General features: G+C 66.4%; 1 protein-coding gene and 1 long non-coding RNA gene across 2 annotated transcripts; one reads left to right on the top strand and one right to left on the bottom strand.

The window, feature by feature from the left end:
• Positions 1 to 1,840: 1,840 nt before the first annotated feature.
• Positions 1,841 to 7,413, bottom strand: LOC311173370. Its single transcript, XR_014617068.1, has 4 exons — positions 7,348 to 7,413; positions 3,953 to 4,024; positions 2,267 to 2,347; positions 1,841 to 1,862 (listed from the first exon to the last, which is right to left on the bottom strand). It is a non-coding gene; the product is annotated as an uncharacterized lncRNA (long non-coding RNA).
• CYGB (cytoglobin) lies at positions 6,457 to 13,815 on the top strand (the record flags this gene model as incomplete). The annotated part of the gene is made up of 4 exons (XM_084237278.1): positions 6,457 to 6,596; positions 11,003 to 11,234; positions 11,546 to 11,709; positions 13,782 to 13,815. 4 exons carry the CDS (start codon positions 6,457 to 6,459, stop codon positions 13,813 to 13,815), a joined length of 570 nt encoding a protein of 189 aa, XP_084093404.1.
• Positions 13,816 to 16,914: the final 3,099 nt, after the last annotated feature.

Here is a 16,914-nt window from a genome sequence, read left to right as displayed (position 1 = left end):
CCGGGGAGAGGGCCCCTCCCTCTCGGCCCACATGGCACCCCACCACCCAGCCCCCCGCTGCCTCCTAGCTGCAGACGCAGCCCCCTGGCAAGCCCCTGCCTCTGCCCCTCCCTCTGTCCAGAAGCGTCCACGGAGGAGCTGGGGCTCCCGAGTGGCTGCTTAGAGCCGCGCTGCAGTGGGGGCCGCTGTGTGGCTTGTGTCTGGGCAGGGGGCCAGCCCCGGTACCAGGAGGGGACCTTGGCCTGGCAATTCCTCGGGCCGGTGGACGGAGACAGGCAGCTGGGGACCGGCGGAGAGCAGAGGGGCGGCTGGGGTGACAGGAATGTGGCGAGCAGATGCGGGGATGAATGCAAAAATGGACTCGGGACACGGGCCGGAGCCCAGGGACGGTGCCCTCTGTCCCTCAGCCCGACAGTCCTGTCACAGGACGGCTGGCGCCTCCCAGGAGCAGGACAGTCTGACAGGAGCTGAGACAGGTGGTCACGAACTCCCGGCCCCCAGAGCCGCGCCCCCTCCCCTGCCTGCACCCGCCCTACTTTCGTGGCTGCCACGGAACTGCCAGGCTCCCTGCACCCTTCATTCCAGAGTGGGTGCTCTCCGTCTGCTGCGGCTCACCCTCGCCCCCCCCAAAGAGGTGGGGTGCAGCCAGGGCCGGAGCTGCGGTCCAGAGAACTCCTCCACCTCCTGCTGCGTGAAAGGCGGGGGCCGGGGTGTCCGCGGTGGGCGGCAGGGCTGGAGGGGAGCAGAGGCGGGGGGTGGGGGAGGGGGGCTGTGGAAGATGAATGGCTCCCAGCCAGCCGGGAGCAGCTGTCTGCAGGGTCTGCGCCTGGATGGCAGGGAGCAGAGCGGAAGTCTGCTTTTATCTCCGCTCGGGATCAGGCAGGACTGGAGAGCGGGCAGAGCAGGGGGGCCACGGAGGCAGCAGCCCGGGACTGAGCAGTCGGTAAATTGACAAAAACAAGTGTCAAGCTTCTTCCCTCCCCACATGCCGCTGCCCGTTTGGGACACACGTGTGCGCACACACACGCGCACGCGTGCACGGAAAGCACACTCAGAGGACAAGCCGAGGTCGCCCCCCAGCAGCTGCGGGCAGGCAGGCCCCAGGGCCAAGCGCTGTTATTTCCACAGAGCAGCCGGTGACTGCGTGTGCTCTGGGGAACCGGGAGAGGCAAGCGCCCCGGGAAGCGAGCGCCACCACCGCTGACAGCTACCCCCAGCCTGCACCCCCAGCCGAGGATGAACAGTGGAGCTCCCCAGGGTCTGAGGCAGGCAGCCGGGCCGTGACTGTCTCCTCCCGCCTGGCAGCCTCTCCCGGAGAATTCTCGGGGCCTGTGCCATCCATGGTGGTTAGGAGAGTGCGTTCTGGAGCCCCCACTTTGCCCGGGGTGTGCTAGGTGATGCAGCACAGATGCATTAACCTCTTTCTGTGTTTCCTCGTTTTGAAAATGCAGATGCTGACAGCGCCAGACTCTGCGTTATTTCGAAGATTAGAGAATGTTTGAGCAGCCCCGCCTCACTCAGAGTGGGGCCCAGGACTGTCCCTCCGTTCCTGGGGCACCCCTGAGCCCCTCTTGCTGGGCCTCCTCGGTCCCCTCAGAGCAGCCTCGGGAGTGGGAGGAAGGGAGCCTGTGAGCAGAGGCCCCGCTGCACTCTGCAGCCCCAGCCTGGCCTCCCGCCTCAGGAGCCCCGCGCTTCATTCTGGGGAAGTAGAGGCTGGCAGGCAGCCCCCCGGGGCTGGGGGCGCGCAAAGCCAGGTGTCTGCCTTCTCGGTCGCTCTTTTCCTCATTTCCCTCCTACCGCTGCTGCTCCCCACCTGGTGTCCTCCAGGGTGGGGGGCATTGGGGGGCACGCCAGGGCCGGAGCTGAAACAAAACCAAAGCAGATGGCCGCCCTCCTCCACCTCCCCATTCCCCACTCCCCACCCACACCCCAGCCAGGACCGTGGCTTGTGTTGCAGTGCAGACATTCCAGAGCACCCCTACTCCTCAGGGGGACTCTCTGCCCTCAGGCACCCAGCCTGATCACCACCCCCCCCCCAAGCCTAGAAAACTGCCTGCCAAGATCACACCTGGTTCTCTGAAAGCCAACCCTTGCCCACGGCTGAAGCCACAGAGCGCCCTCCTCCTCCGGCCCCCACTGACCGCCACAGAGGGGAAGCCGGCCTCTCTGTGCCCACGTGGCCAGGCCTCGAATCCTCTTCCTGCCCTGCCCTTCCCTGAGCCGGCCCCGCCCACTCCCCTCCGCCTGCCTGGGGGCCCTGGCCTACCTGCCTCCCCAGCTGATCCCAGTCCTGGGGGCTGAGCTCCCTCCTGCTGAGGCGAGGGTTTACTCCAGCAGCTCTTGCTCCCTAAACAGAGACGAGCATGGAGCATGGCACCAGGGTGTCCTGCGCTCCTGCCTTCGCGTCCTGGCCCCGAGCGTGCCAATTCACCCAGCTGTGACAGCCAGGAGCAACCCAGACACCAGCTGGGATTTAGACTGTGGGGCTGGAGAGCAGACACTCGCCCCTGGGAGTGGCAGCCTCCACGGCCTCCACCAGGCAGCCTCCACAGCCGCCTCAGAGGAGCTGTCAGGCCAACTTCCCCGATAACTGGGTCCCAGGGAGCGAGGAGGCAGGCCGCCGGCCAGGGGTCCCCAGGTGTCTTTCTCCTGCCCATTCCGCTGGTCCCATGTCGGCTGCGAGAGGGGCGGGTGACCGGGCACTGTCCTCCCCTCCCACAGCAGACGGAGGCCCTCCCGCCGGCCCTCTGGGCTGTGAGACTTCCAAGCCAGTCAGTGTCTGAGGACCCTCTGGCCAAGTCAGAGACACAGCAAGAGGGCAGCCGGCCCCGATGCCCAGAACCAGGTCACCTGGCTCAGCCCTTGGCTCCAGTTCACACAGAAATAAAAAGACGCCACCACTTGCCCCAAATCTCTCGGTGAAAGCGGACCCAGGGTCTAAACCAGCTGCCCAGCCAGGGACCCGAACTCAACAGAGGCCACTCACGTGCAGCCCCCCAGGTCACGCAGGGCAGGGACTAGGCTTCAACCTCTCAGCTATCCAATTAACAAGGGGGAGCACAAAAGTGCCCGTTTCCCATGGGTGCACCCCATCTGACCCTCAAACCCGGGGAGGCCCCAGGGCTGAGAAAATCAGCTGAGACAGCCTGCGGCCTCCTGGGTCTGAGGGCAGCCCTGCCCTGGCTGAGCTGCTGGTGCTCAGCCTTGAGCCCCCAGGGGGCCCGGGGCGCACGGGCTCTGTGGGCGCGGGGAGGCAGTGCTGGGCCCCCACAGACAGGAGAGACGCTCACTCCGCAGAGGGGCCTCCGGCTCGGGCTGCCCAGGGCACGCACTTGAGACAGCAGGCCCGGCCAGAGTGACTGGCCTCAGTGGCTGGTTGGGCACCAAGACACTGGTCACCCGGGGAAGGAAAAGACCCCAAGTTCCCCAAACTTCATCCCCAGTAAAGGCCACACGGCTTCGCTGAGGGAAGAGTTAACTTTCTGGCCACAGGAGACAGCATCCTGCCCGCTGGGCTGCCCAGCCAATGGCTCCGCGTGCCGGTGACGTCATGCTCCTCCAGCGCCTTCTATTGGGGACGAATCCTGCTGGAGGCTCAGGCCGCGGAACCGCGGGTGGGGGGGGGGGCGGTGAGGAGGGAGGGGGAAGGGAGGCCAGCAAAGCTGCAGGGCAGTGTCTGCCTCCTCCCTCCGCTCCCCTGCAGCAGCTAGAGGAGCCCTGGGGACCGCCCTGCACGGAAGGCAGAGCCCCTCTGGCCCGGGGTAGAGGCTGGGGAGCCCCTTCCCAACTACAGAAAACAGCCTGCCCTGCCGGCACCCGGGGAAGCCCTGGGCGCGGGCCAGGCAGCAGGCCGGCCAGTTCCTGCGCACACGCAAATGCCCAAGCGGGGACAGGGACGGCTGCAGCTCCCCCGGCAGCACCCCCTTCCTAGCCCAGGCTCTCTCCGCCTTACCTGCCTGCACGCGGGGGGGTCTGGCTCCAAGCTGCTGCCCGTAGCTGCCCCGTGGGCCCGCTGCAGGGCTCTCTGTGGGAGGGGGCAGGTGGGAAGAGCTGTGGGCAGTGCCAGCTGCTCCCACTTCTCTGCAAGATCTTGCTACCTTGGGCTGTGGGCCAGGGTCTGTGAAGAGTCCCAAGTCCCCTCCTCTGACGGGGGCCACCTCAGGGACACACCTACTCACCCTGGAGCCCAGGCAGCCCACCCGCAGCTTGGCTACAGCCCACCGTTTCTCCCCCAGCCCAGCCCACGGGCCAGCTTCTCACGGTTGGACCTGGTTGGCAAATCGGCGTCGCCAGAGCATAGCCAGGGCGCCGAGCAGGAAGAGGGTGGTGCACATGGCCCGGCTGCCCCATCCCCTCCTGGGCAGTCTGCAGAGGAGGGCAGAATGGCCCCCGAGGGCTCTCACCAGCCTCTACCGTCCATCCTGAGCTTCCTGCTGGTGGTGGATTTGGAGGCTCAAGCTGATTAGGGGGATCAGCAGACCCGACCTTGTGAAGACTGATTAACCTCCCCGGGCCTGGGGCCCCCCGGGGCAGAGCAAATGGGCCTCAGTCTGCTCGGGATGTGGACAGGACTGAGACCTGGCCCTGGCCCTCAAGGGGCTCACTGTCCAGGGTAAGTGCACCCCCAAGCTGAACACCTGGGGAGTTGCAAGCCTCTGGGAAGCTTCAAACAGGCGCTCAGCGCATGGACTCGCAGCTGCTCCCGGAAAGGATCGCCCCCTCGGACAAAAGACTGCAGGACCGCAGGCCTGACCGCCCGGGCACTCCAGCCCTGGAAGGGACCGGGTAGCGACGGGGGCCCGGCCCCTTGGGAGGGGACGCAGGGAAGAACATTAGATGATGAAGGCAGGAAGACAAGGAGTGACAGGTGGTTCTGTTCTACCCTCGGGACCTCCCTCTGCAAGCGCTTCTGACGGCAAACCCCCTTGAGTGAAAGGCAGGATGTCAGCAGCACTCACAGGCCAGAGCCCGCGGGAGGTTAGAGAGCAGGGCCTCCCGCACACGCCGCCTGCGCCATCACCAGAGCACACTCGCAAGGGGCGGCAGAGACAGAAGGTTCCCCCTACTCCCCGCTGGCTGCAGGCTCAGCCCTCACCCACCTTGGCCCAGGAGAATGGTCTGACAGCCACAGGAGAGGCTGAACCCGCCCGCTCCCCCCTCACCCCTCTGAAGCCCCAGAAGGTGGCATCTGATTTCCCTTCCTCAGGCTGAGATAAGGTGGTGTTCTGGGCCCCCTGAGGCACCTAATCCTTGGGGAGGGCCCGAGGGGGGGACCCATCCCACGCCCCTCTCCACCTTGAAATACGCTTTCAAAACTAAATACATAAACCAGCACTGAAGGGGGACAGGTCAGCTCTTGGACAGCGGGGTGCCTGCTCCTGACAAGGGTCCCCAGAGCATGAGGGAGAACTGGCCCCACCCACAGCCGGCCTCACAGGTTTCAGATCCTGCCTCAGGCGTCAAGGGGAGGGCGCAGCCACCTGCCCAGGCCCTGCTGCTCAAATACCCCAAGCCCTCAGGGCAGGACCTCCAGCCCCTGCACCCCCAGGACCACTCCCTAGTGGGGCCCTGATGGCCGCGGTGGCTGCAGCAGCCGGGCCTTGGAGACTCCCCCATCCCCAGGGCCTCCTCGACTTGCCTCCACCAGGGCCGGAATTCAGGGCAGCGCCTGGTTCTTGCCTGCCGGGGTCACTAATGAGATGCCCGGGGACTTATTTCCGACGCCATGTGCAGGCACCAAGGGGGAGGGGTGGCGGCCAGATGGAAAGGGGCGCGCCAAGCTCCCGTTCCACCGCAGCCCCCCGCGCCCGCGCTGGCGAGACACCCCATCCGAAGCCCCCGTGGCCTGGGGTCCTGCGCCCTGGCAGTGGCGCCGGGGCCCCCGAGGCCGGCTGCGCAGCGGGGAGCAAGCCGGCGCTCGGCCCCGCCGTGGGCGCCCCTGGACCGACGGGCGGCCGCGAGGGCGCGTTGGACTTGGAGTCAGTTCCCCGCCGCGCGAGGAGGCGCACACGCGCCCGCCCGGCCCCGGGACCCCGACCCGCGCCCGCCAGCGCGCGCCCCGGAGGCGCGCCCGCCCTCCCCGGGACCCCCGGCGCGCCCCTGCGCCCCTGCGCCCCGGCCCCGCCCGGCGGCGCGACCCCGCGGGGGCCCTGGGGCGGGCGTCGCCGCGCGCCCCCACGCGCCCGGCTTCACCTTGCCGGCCTGGCTCGCGGACACGGGGGTGGGGGTTTGGAACGCGTTTGTTTTTTTAACATTTTTCCAGCCGACCGCATCCCCGCCCCCCGCGCGTCCCCCGCCCCCCGCCTATATACCCTGCACACCCGCGCGCGCGCACACTCCCGGCGCGCAGCACCCCGCCCGCGCCGCCCCGCGCCCCGCGCACGCAGCGCCCGGCCCCGCGCGCCCGCCGCGCGCCCGCCGCCTCCAAACGAAGCCGGGCCGGGCTGCGAGCTGCTCATGGAGAAAGTGCCGGAGATGGAGCTCGAGCGCAGGGAGCGCGGCGAGGAGCTGTCCGAGGCGGAGAGGAAGGCGGTGCAGGCGACGTGGGCCCGGCTCTATGCCAACTGCGAGGACGTGGGGGTGGCCATCCTGGTGAGGTAGGTGCGCCCAGGCCCGGCCGGACCGGACCGGACCGGACCGGGGAGGGAGGACGGCGGCAGCCCGGGGCAGGGGCAGGGGCGGGCTCGGCCTGGGTCCCGGCACCGGTGCCACCTCCCCGGCTGCTGCGGGGGCCAGAGGCGGCAGGGGTGCCTCGGCGTGGGGGAAGCCCTGGCTGAGCTCCTCCGGGGTCTGGGCGAGGGGCCCCCCAGGAGAGCAAGCACACCCCAGGACACCCGGGTCCCCGCCCCGGCCCCAGAACTCCAGGACTTCCTCGCCGCTGACCGCGCCGCCCAGCCAAGCTTTACCCCCACGCTGAGACACAGCCCTTCCAATAGGGGGGACGGCTGCTCCCCACTTTAGAGAAGGAGAAACTGAGGCTCAGTCAAGAGGGGGCAAAGGGCACAGACCCCTCTCTCCAGCTCCGCCAGTTTCCCCGTTCAGAGGGGTTTGGGGTGAGAGCAGAGCAGAGGCTGAGAGAACAGAGGTCAGGAGGGGTAGGTCGCCGAGGGCCAGTTTTTCCAGCCGGCCCCTCTCGCCCTAGGGAGCCGGCGGCGGGAGTGCCGGGCAGCCAGGTGAGCTGAGGAGCAGCTGCCCCCTCAGAGGCTCGCAGCTGACTTTGCTGGAGGGAGGGGGAAGGTTCAGGAGACAGAGGAGCCCCACCCTGAGAGGCCCCCCGGGGACGAAGGGCTGCATGTCTTGGGCTAGGGGTTATTCCAGCGCCACACGTCCCAAGGGACCCAGACATACCAGAGTGACTTAGTCGCACACCTGCCGGCCGGTGCACACGCAGGGTTCCCAGACAGCCGCCGTCCCCAGCCCGTAAGCCACCGGCCGGCGGTAGCATCAGAGACTGATGCTCTCTTCCCACACATGTCGGTCCCTGGGGTGCAGGCGGAGAGGCCCGGACCCCTGTCCTTGGCAGAGGGAAGCAATCAAATCTAGGGCAGAGCAGGGCGGTCATCGTATTGGAAGAAGGGGCGAAACCTGGCTCTGCCAAGCCCAAGTGCAGCCCCGCAAGCCCCGGCGCCTCTTTCTCCCCCACACGCTCTCCCTCCACCGCCTCGGAGCTGGGACCTACCCAACTCCAGATTGACAGGCCCTGATTCCAACTTAGAAACAGATTTCAGAGGAAAAAGAGCAAGGAACACTTTTGAGGAGTTAAGGAGGCAGCTCCCTGGCCCGGCAGCACAGCTGGGGGTGGCAGGGAAGCTAAGAAGGGCTTTCAGATCCTGAAGCCATCAAAGGCTGGGGAGCCGGCCGCAGGGGCACCCACATTCGCGCTGGGGCAGTGGAGTCACAGAGGCTCTGGCTGTCCCCAGGGCCGCGCTCAGCATGTGCTCGGCAGCCCAGGCACCGGGCAGACGCACGCAGACGCACGCCGCCACTCAGGGGAAGTGAGGCAGAGGGCACAGGTCCCGGGAGAATTTCTGTCCCAACCTCTGCCACTTGCCAGCGAGGACACAGAGAAAATGGCCCAGGATCCTGCCTGGGGCAACGGCGCACGCAGGGGGGCTGCTGGGGAATGGAACGTTGGGCAGAGCAGTTTCCGGTCAGGCTGAGCTCTTGGCGAGACTTTCTCTCTCTCTGGCCCCTTCCAGTTCCCCATTCCTGATTCTTAGAGGGGGCTGGGGCTGGGCTGGGGCTGGGCTGGGGCTGGGCTGGGATTGGGGCGGTTACCAGTGTTCGGAGAGGCCCACAGGGAATCCAGGCTGGCCTGAGACACTGGCAGGGTCTGGTCTGCCCATCACCCTGCCACACTTCACCAGACCCTTCTGTGCTGGCAGGAGCCCAGCCCAGCACGGGGCATCCTGGCCCAGCCCTGGCTCAGTCCTCCGGCCGGCCCCAAGTCCACCAGCCTTCCTCGCCATTTTTCCCTCCTACTGTCTGCCCCAGGACCTGGCCAGCAGGGGTACAGGAGGGGGCTGAGGGTGAGGGGTCAGGGAACAAGACTGATAAGTGTCCCAGGTGCCCGTAGGCCCCTCCCCAGATGCCCTGTCCTCAGTTTTGTGACAGCCTCTCCCGAGAGCCAGGCACACATCCTTCAGGACACATCCGATTCCAGCCAGAGCCACCAGGCCTCTGACCTCCTCCCGCCCCCACCCCCCGACACCCGCTCCCCAGGAGTTAGCAGCCAGGGTGCTGGTGACGGAGCTGCCTGCTGGCCTGAGCCAGACCCCGCACCTCTCCTGCTGGGGAGGAGGCCGAGGGGAACACCCAGGCTGGAGGGAGGCTCCCTCCCTGCTGGAACTCCAACGCCTTTCCTCACACTCAGACAGGCCTATTTCAGGCTCCCCTGGAAGCCCAGATGCCTCTGGGAGTGAGGACTCCCCAAGGCTGCTGCGGAGGCTGCTCTCGCAGTGCAGGCCCCCTGGAGGGCAGGAGTAAACACGGGGGTGGGGAGAGGAGCCCGGCTGACTCAGGGACTGGACCCCGTGCTGGGTGCTGTGGCAGGAGATTCATCTGGGTCCCAGGCCACCCCACTCGCCACCCCAAAAAGCAGGCCTGGGGGCAGTAGAAACTGGCCCAGCAGGGCTGGCCAGGGGCTGCATCCGGGCGCTGCCGCCTACCTCCTGGCCTTGGGAGGGTGCACGGGTGAGTGAGACCCTGCAGTGGACGCTCAGTAAACACCCCCTCACCCCCGCCCCGTGGGGCAGCCACCTGAGCAGGTGGCGCTGGGGCCCAGGACAGGGCGGGCAAGTCCTCGTTGCCTTTATCGTGATGTCAACTGCCGCGACGGCTGGGCTGCCCGTGGGAGTGCAGAGGCTGCTCCACGCCCGTCCTCCGCTACTACGCTTCTGCTTCTGCAGGAAAGCCCGCGTGCTGACTCCGCGTTCGTCTTCTCCCGCGTGTCTGGGACGCCGCGGGGAGAAGGGGTTCTCACACTTTTGCAGACAGGAAATTGTGAAGGGGTTTGCCCGGTCCATGTGGCCTCCAGGGGGCCTCCCTCTCGTCCCTCTGGTGCCCCCGGCCCTGGCCCTCCCCCGCCAGCAGCAGCTTTGTCGCCTGGCCAGGCCAGGTGCTCCTTCTGCATCTGTTCCAATGCTGGGGCCCGAAACTCGACCCCGGCCCCAGGCTGGGTTGCCAAATCACAGGCTCTCTCTGGCCGTGAAGGGGGGCACTCCAAAGGGGGCCACAACCAAAGCCCGTCCGCGGGACTGTCCACATGGGTCACCTGAGTGCTGACACGGCCGTGCGTGCATGTCCAGCCCCGGCGGGGAGGGGAGCCGCAAAGGTGGTCAGTGAACCCCTGCAGACTGCGGCCCTGGGCTGGGAGCGGGTCAGAGGGCATGTGAGACTGACCTCTGGCCCCAGGGGTAGCGCCCAGTGGGACAGACAGAGAGGGAAGAGGCAGTAAAGGTGGCAGGGAAGCCGGCCCTGGGGGCCAACCAGGGCCCTCGGGGAGAGGCAGGGCTGATGCAGGCAGCAGGAGGCGCCCCTGCTTGGAAGGGAAGGCCGGCGGGCCAGAGGAGTGTTCTACCGACAGAACAAAGCTGGTGGACTGGGCCGGAGCCGGAGAAGACTGGGCTGCCAGAGGACGGAGTTCTGACTGCTCGGTAGATACTGGGGAGCCCCTGAGTGTTCTTGAGCGTGACAGTGACTATTTGTCACTGTGCTGTTTGGAGGCAAATAGCATGAAAGTGCTATCAGGGAGGCGTTAGGCGATTTAAAAAAAAACTAGAGAGGGGAGGGGCTAGAACTGGAGACTGGGGATCTGCTCGGGCTTGTCCGGCCAGACAGGTGGACAGGAAGTGATTACAGAACCCCGGGCCAGCAGGTAAAACCGTGGCCGTCTTTAATTGCATCAGCCAAGCAGCGTCACGGCCGAGCGAGGAGGGGCAGGTCGCGGAGAGGGCGAGAGGGAGCTGAGCGGAGGACGGAGGCCCGGGCCTCGACGTGACGGGGACAGCTGGCTTGGTCGTCACGGAGGCCGACCACTGAGAGAGCACCCCGCCCCCCCACACACACCGTGGCCACGCCACGCTGAGGCTCAACGGGCGGTTTCTTATCTCCTCTTCCCAAACAACCCACAAGCAGCCGGGGGCACTGAGGGCCGCTTCACGGGTGGGGAGACAGGTACGCCCGCCCACGGTGCGGACCCCGGGCTCTCACCCTCTCCGCTGTGCCTGGAGCAGGCTCTGGAAGGGCGCGGGGGGTGGAGAGGAGGCAGGCAGCACAGAGGGCAGAGGCTGGGGAGACAGAGCCACCAGCCCAGCGTCTGGGCTGGACCTGGGGAAAAAGGGACGCACCAAGCCAGCTCGGCCGGAGGGACGGCCGCCCCTAGTGCTGAGAGCATCTGACGGGGTTTAGGGGTGGCGCCGCCTCCCCAGTCCCAGGGCACCCCCACGTCTGAGCATTAGGGGTGTGGCCCTGGACGCCCCGCTTCAGCGCCCCCCTCCCCCAGGTTCTTCGTGAACTTCCCGTCGGCCAAGCAGTACTTCAGCCAGTTCAAGCACATGGAGGAGCCCCTGGAAATGGAGCGGAGCCCCCAGCTGCGGAAGCACGCCTGCCGGGTCATGGGGGCGCTCAACACGGTCGTGGAGAACCTGCACGACCCCGAGAAGGTGTCCTCTGTGCTCGCCCTGGTGGGCAAAGCCCACGCCCTCAAGCACAAGGTGGAGCCCGTGTACTTCAAGGTACGTCACCACCCAGGGGTGCGGACACCGCCCCACCTCACTGCACTCCAGGGCCCCCCAGGACCCACTCGCTGCAGCCATCTGCAGCCCACTGGCCCTGGGGGCTCCCCCAGGCCTCGAAGGAGACCGCGGGCCACCAGCCTCCTCCCTGGCCTGGCCTGGCAAGGAGGGGCCGCGGGGCAGGAGCCTGGGGCCTACGGAGCCTGGTCCCCAAAGCTGGGGGGCTGCTGTGTCACGAATAATCCGGGTGGAAAGGGGGCTGCCGGGGGCAGGGCGCCCTGGTGTTCACCCCCCTCCTCCCTCCACCCCAGATCCTCTCCGGGGTCATTCTGGAGGTGATCGCCGAGGAATTCGCCAACGACTTCCCGCCTGAGACGCAGAGAGCCTGGGCTAAGCTGCGCGGCCTCATCTACAGCCACGTGACCGCCGCCTACAAGGAAGTGGGCTGGGTACAGCAGGTCCCCAACGCCGCCACGTGAGGAGGGCCGAGGGTGCCGGGCAGCCCCCCCGCGTGTCCTCCCCCACCCCTACTCTCCTGCGTCCCCCAGGGCCGGGGCTGAGCGCGGGGGTGGGACACTCAGGAGCTGGGTGTGGGTTTAGGGGACAGGCACGATCAGAAAGGGTCTCAAGCCAGGGCCCCTGTTGCTTTCTGTGCAGAGCGACCGGCGCTCAGAGCACCCCAAGCCCGCAGCAGGGGCAGCCCTGGCCAGCTCCAGCCGCTTCCTCCCTGGGTGCCAACCACATGAGCGATTTTTCCTCCCTCCTGCCTTCGGCCTCAACTAGCATTGGGGCCAGGGGGCTCATGAGGACGAGGACACTTGCCCAAGGGGCGGTTCCCCCAAAAGCAGCCAGGGCTGTAGCTTTGGGGCTGACCCCAGAGGCCGGGTTTGGGTGGAGGCCTCGAGGAGGGTGGTCGGCCTCGGTGACTAAGGCTGCTGAGGGCGGGGCCACCGGAGGTGGCGGCTGGGAACACGCTGGCCTCCTGGGCCCCGCGAGGTTGGCTCTGGGAGCTCAATGGAGGGCGGAGGCTGGGCTGGAGGAGGAAAGAGAGGAGCAGGCGGAGGCGGGAATGGGAAGCAGGGGTCAGCCAGCGGCTTGGGACACACGTTTTAGGGAAACATCCCGGCAGTTTCCCATGGAAAGGGCGGCGGCTCCTCCCTAGACTCCGAGCTGGCCACGGAGCGGGACCTCCTGCTCGCAGGCTTCCCAGCCCAGCTCTGCGGAGGAGGCCCCAGGGCGGCCTTGGGAGGCCAGGCCCCTGACCTTCCCCCTGCGCTCCCGCCCCCGCTTCCACGCCACCCAGAGAATGGAGGGCCGAGTTCTGGGGGAGGGCCGGCTGCAGCCGCAGCCACTCCAGATGTGCACAGCTGGCCCCCACCCGGCCCGGGCGGATGGGAAGCAGGCAGGAGGTTTTTACGGTCTGCCTGGGCTGGCAGAGCCCCATGGCTGCTGGGCGCCACCAGGGAGGTCAGCGGGAGGGGAGGGCTTGCCCTTCCACGCCTCCCCCTGGAAGGCTCAGCCGCCAGAGATGAGCTTGCGTGCACCACAAGGCCAGACCTCCGCGCTGTGGACCTGGGCTGTTGCACAGGGCCCAGGAGGGGAGCAGCAGGAGCGCTGGTCTGCGCCAGCCCCGTGAATCACTACCACTGGGGCGATACTTCCCGACACCGAGCCTCGTCCCCTCCCCTCTCTTGCCCCAGCTGGACCCCAGAGACTTCCATGTTGCCAAAGCTCAAACACGAGCAACCGTGGGGCTCGCACGTCTGTCCCATGGGCGCGTGGAGCTGGGCTACCCGGGGCCAAGACCCTGGGCCCACCCAGGCCTGTGGGTTACCCTCCAACTGTGCAGCCTGGGGGCTTGTCCCCTCTTGCCTTTGCACTGTCCTCCCCCACTTCCTGAGGACACGGGTGTGCCCCCCCCCCAGAAGGCCTGTCTTCCTGGGCCTGGGATGCAGACATGGCCTACTGCCAAATGGGCCCAGAGGGTAGGAGGGCTCAGCAGAGTTCTAGAAGGCCTCCTTCCAACTCTTATCAGAGAAGCGCTGTGGGCCAGACACCACTGTTTATTGAGCTGTCTCCGCTTCAGGGTGTGTGTGCATTTTTGTGGGTGGGGGCGTGGGGAGGTTGGGGCTGCATGGACTTACAAGGGGCCACGTGAACAGAAGATGCCTGGGGGTGCCCAGAGGGGGTACCAGCTGGGCCCCCGGAGCAAGCACGTGCCTCAGAATTCACAGACCCAGAGTTCATGGGTGCAGGGAGCTCTGCAGCTGGTGAAACTCACGGGGTGTCTACCTTGGCCAGGCAGACAGCGTGGTTTATCCAGAAGGAGCCAGGGTTCCGGGGGCAGCTGACTCGCCCAAGGTCCCCCAGCAGGTTCCTCACAGAAGGGGACGGGAACCTGGGCCTAGCGGGCCCCCTGCGACAGCCGTCTGCGGGCTCTCTGCGCGGACAGTGTCCCTCCTTGTCCCCCACCCGCTCCTCTGTCCCCGGGCCCCCGAGGCCCTCCGCCCCGTGTAACCGGTTATGTCCCTCTCCTGTCGTCCACAGCCCGCCGGCCACACTGCCTTCTTCGGGGCCGTAGGACCCCTTCCTCCTCCCCCTCCCTGGCACCTTGAGCAGAAGGCCAGCTCTGAAGACTCTCCATCCGGGTGCCCAGGACGCTGGAGGAAGCCCCGACTCGTCTGCTCTGAAAGAGGCAGCCACGCTGTGGCCACAGCCCCTGGGGAGCCTCCGCCCGGATGCTGTCTCCGCTGGGGTGGTCTAGGGTGGGGGGCCCTTCCTCCCTGAGGGGCCGGGCCCAGTCTTCTTAGCTTTTCTACTCACCGTTAGAGACCTAGCCGAGCGGCCGGAGGATGGGGCCGGCGTGGGGGGCCCGGCAGGAGTCAGCCCGCCCTGTTTCCACCTGCCCGGCCAGCATGTGGGCCCCGTCACCCTCTAGCGCACCACGCACACCTACGTATATACAGGTCTATTCCCCACACGGCCTCCACGCGAGCCTCATATACTACAGGCATCTCTATAACGGGCATCCGCGGGGCCCAGAGGCCTCTGCGCGAGGGGCAGGGAGGGTCCTGGTCACGCTTCTGGGCAGGGAACAGAATGTGCTAGCAGACGGGGGACCCACATCTGCACAGAGAGGATGGGGGCCTCTGAGGCAGGGTTGGGGTGACCCGGCTTGCGGCAAAGCCCAGCCCCTTCTCTGAACAGCTCTCACACCCCTGCTTCCCACTTTCAGGCCAAAAGGATTTGGCAGCCCTCGCCTCTGCCCCCCACAAAGGCTCCGGCTCCCCAACTTGCCCCCAAATGGGCGAGGGGGCCAGGGGGTCTGGATGGGGGCAGGGCGAAGTAGGAAAGCCTGGACACGAACCCCACCTGCCTCTGCGGCTGAGACAGCCCAGGTGGGGGGGGGGGGTCCAGTGCCTCCAGGGCTGTTTCCCCCCTGGGGCTCTGAGGACCGAGGGCCTCCCTTCCCCGGCCCCTCCCGGTTGTGGGCGGCGGTCGGTCCTGTCCATCGTCTGGGTTAGCGTTTCGGGGGACCGCCCCCCGCGTGCGCCTTGGTTATGTGTATCGTCCTCCAGGATGTGTTGCTGCTGTGGCTGCTGTGCCGTGTCCCCCGTCCCTCCGTGCCGCCGTCTGTGACCGCCTGTCCTCCCGTTGTAGTTTCTGGTGTTCGTGGCCAGACCATTAAACAGACTCGTTCTCCCTGCGTCTGTGTGCGCCTGGTCTGCTCCCGACCCGCCTCGCCTCCCTCCTGGTTCAGGGCCCCCCCGGCTGTGTCCCTGCCGGGGCGAGCCCTGGGCCCTGCTGAGTCGGGGATCACCTGTCTGATTAGGAGCACAGGGCTGAAGGCTAGAAGCTGGACTCGGGGGGAGGCCAGGAAGGGTGTCTGCCTAAGAAGGAATAGGGAGGCTTTGTGTATTTCGGAGAACAGCAAAGGCAGGTTTTGAAATACACCGCTAAGAGGAGCAGCGGCCAAGGCAGGCGAGGTCTGCTGCGGTGAAATCCCGAGGCTTTAAGCTTTTGTCCTGGAGATCTCCCAGGCCAGGTCAGGTTGGGCAAGTGAGCAGCAGTCAAGGGACCGATTTTCAGGAAGAAAGTCCCTCTGGCCGGGAACTCAAGGGAACGCTGGGCTGGAGCACGGGCTCCTGGACATGGCACACTGGAGAGCTGCGTGCCTGGGAGCTTGCTCTTAGCATCATCCAACCTCTGACACCTTACTGCCCACCCCCCACCCCCGCCCTCCCATCCACATCTCACAGCCTGGGCCGAGACTGCCCAGCCCCCACCCTCCATGGAGACAGCAGCCTGCGCATCAACTCCCCCAGGAGGGCCCGGGAGGTCACCACCCCCAGTGGGTTGCAGGAGAAGCAGGAAGCAGCCTCCGCCCCTTGGGAGCGCTCCCGGCTGCCTGGGAAGATTCAGCTGACGTGCAGAAAAGTCTTGTCTCCTAGACCATGAACTTGAATGCAGGCCGCGCCTTCATCTTCTGGGCCTGGCACAGCTGAGGCACTCGACAGACATCCAAAGAATAAATAAATCCCACTCTTGGAAAGCAGAGCCAGTGCACAGGGCCAAGAGCGCGCTGTGGGAGATTTCAGTGCAGAGGACAGTGGGGCCAGGCCTTCCCAGGGAGGCAGCACTGCAAGACGGCAGGCTCCAGAGTGGGGCGTCTGCCAGTGCTGTGTGACCTTGGGCAGGTCGCTCAGCCTCCCTGAGCCGAGGTCACCTTTTCTTAAAATAGGAGTGAACCTGAGGTTGTCTGGCAAGGCAGGCACAGGGGAGGAAGGCCACAGCGGTAGGGGCGTGGCGGTGGTCAGGACAGGCCGCCAGCAGAAGCAGTGGGTGGCGGGAGGAGGAGCCGAGGCTGGCCGAGATGCAAAGAGGAAGGACGTGAATGAACCAGGGCAAACTTGGAGGCAAAGGGCAAAAGAAAGGAGGTGGAAGCAGCCCTGTGTCCAGCCAGGTCCTGGGCCTTGTGGCTCCCCTGGGGCCCCTGAGAGCAGGAGCCAGCAGGGCAAGGGTGGGGTGGTTTGTGGGGACTGTGACAGGAGAAGGGGCTCCTGTGGTGGGGGTGGGGGTAGCCTCTGGGCAGGAAGACCCCTCCCGCTGTCACTCCTGCTGGCTTGGGAGGGATGAAGGAACTCTCTGAGCTGGTCAGAATTGGGGTCAATTTAGAACGTGGCCCTTGAGAAAGCCCCCAACCCCGAGACAGAGAACACCACCATTTAGAGTTCACCCCAGATCTGGGTTAGGGATACCATGTGGGTGGGGGAAGGGGTGAGGAGGTGCAGCCACTGGGGACACCCGGCAGGGCCCCATGGGCTGCAGGCTGGCGCAGGAGGTCTGGGGTTTATTCTGTTCTCTAAACTGAGGGGGAGGGCCTCCCTGGCGGCCCAAGGGGTTAAGCACCGCACTATGAAGCAATCTGCAGCCTCTGCAGCACAAGTTCGATCCCAGGCAGGCCAGGGAGCAACCCACATAGCGCAGCAGACCTCTCCTGCCTCGCTGGCTGCTCCCCTCAGCAGTGTATGTCACTCAATCTGCCTGTTCTGTTCCCCACTCTGTCTCTGGTGCATCCTCTCACCCCTGTACCCCCACATCTCTGGCCTGTACCCCAGCTCTTGTATGCATAAATAAATCTTTAAAAAATAATAAAAATAAACTGAGGGGAAGCCTTGTC

This window comes from Talpa europaea (genome assembly GCF_964194135.1).
Source record: "Talpa europaea genome assembly, chromosome: 7".
Taxonomy (NCBI): Eukaryota; Metazoa; Chordata; class Mammalia; order Eulipotyphla; family Talpidae; genus Talpa; species Talpa europaea.
The sequence above is the reverse complement of the archived record's forward strand: the minus strand, read 5'-3'. Positions and strand labels throughout refer to the sequence as shown.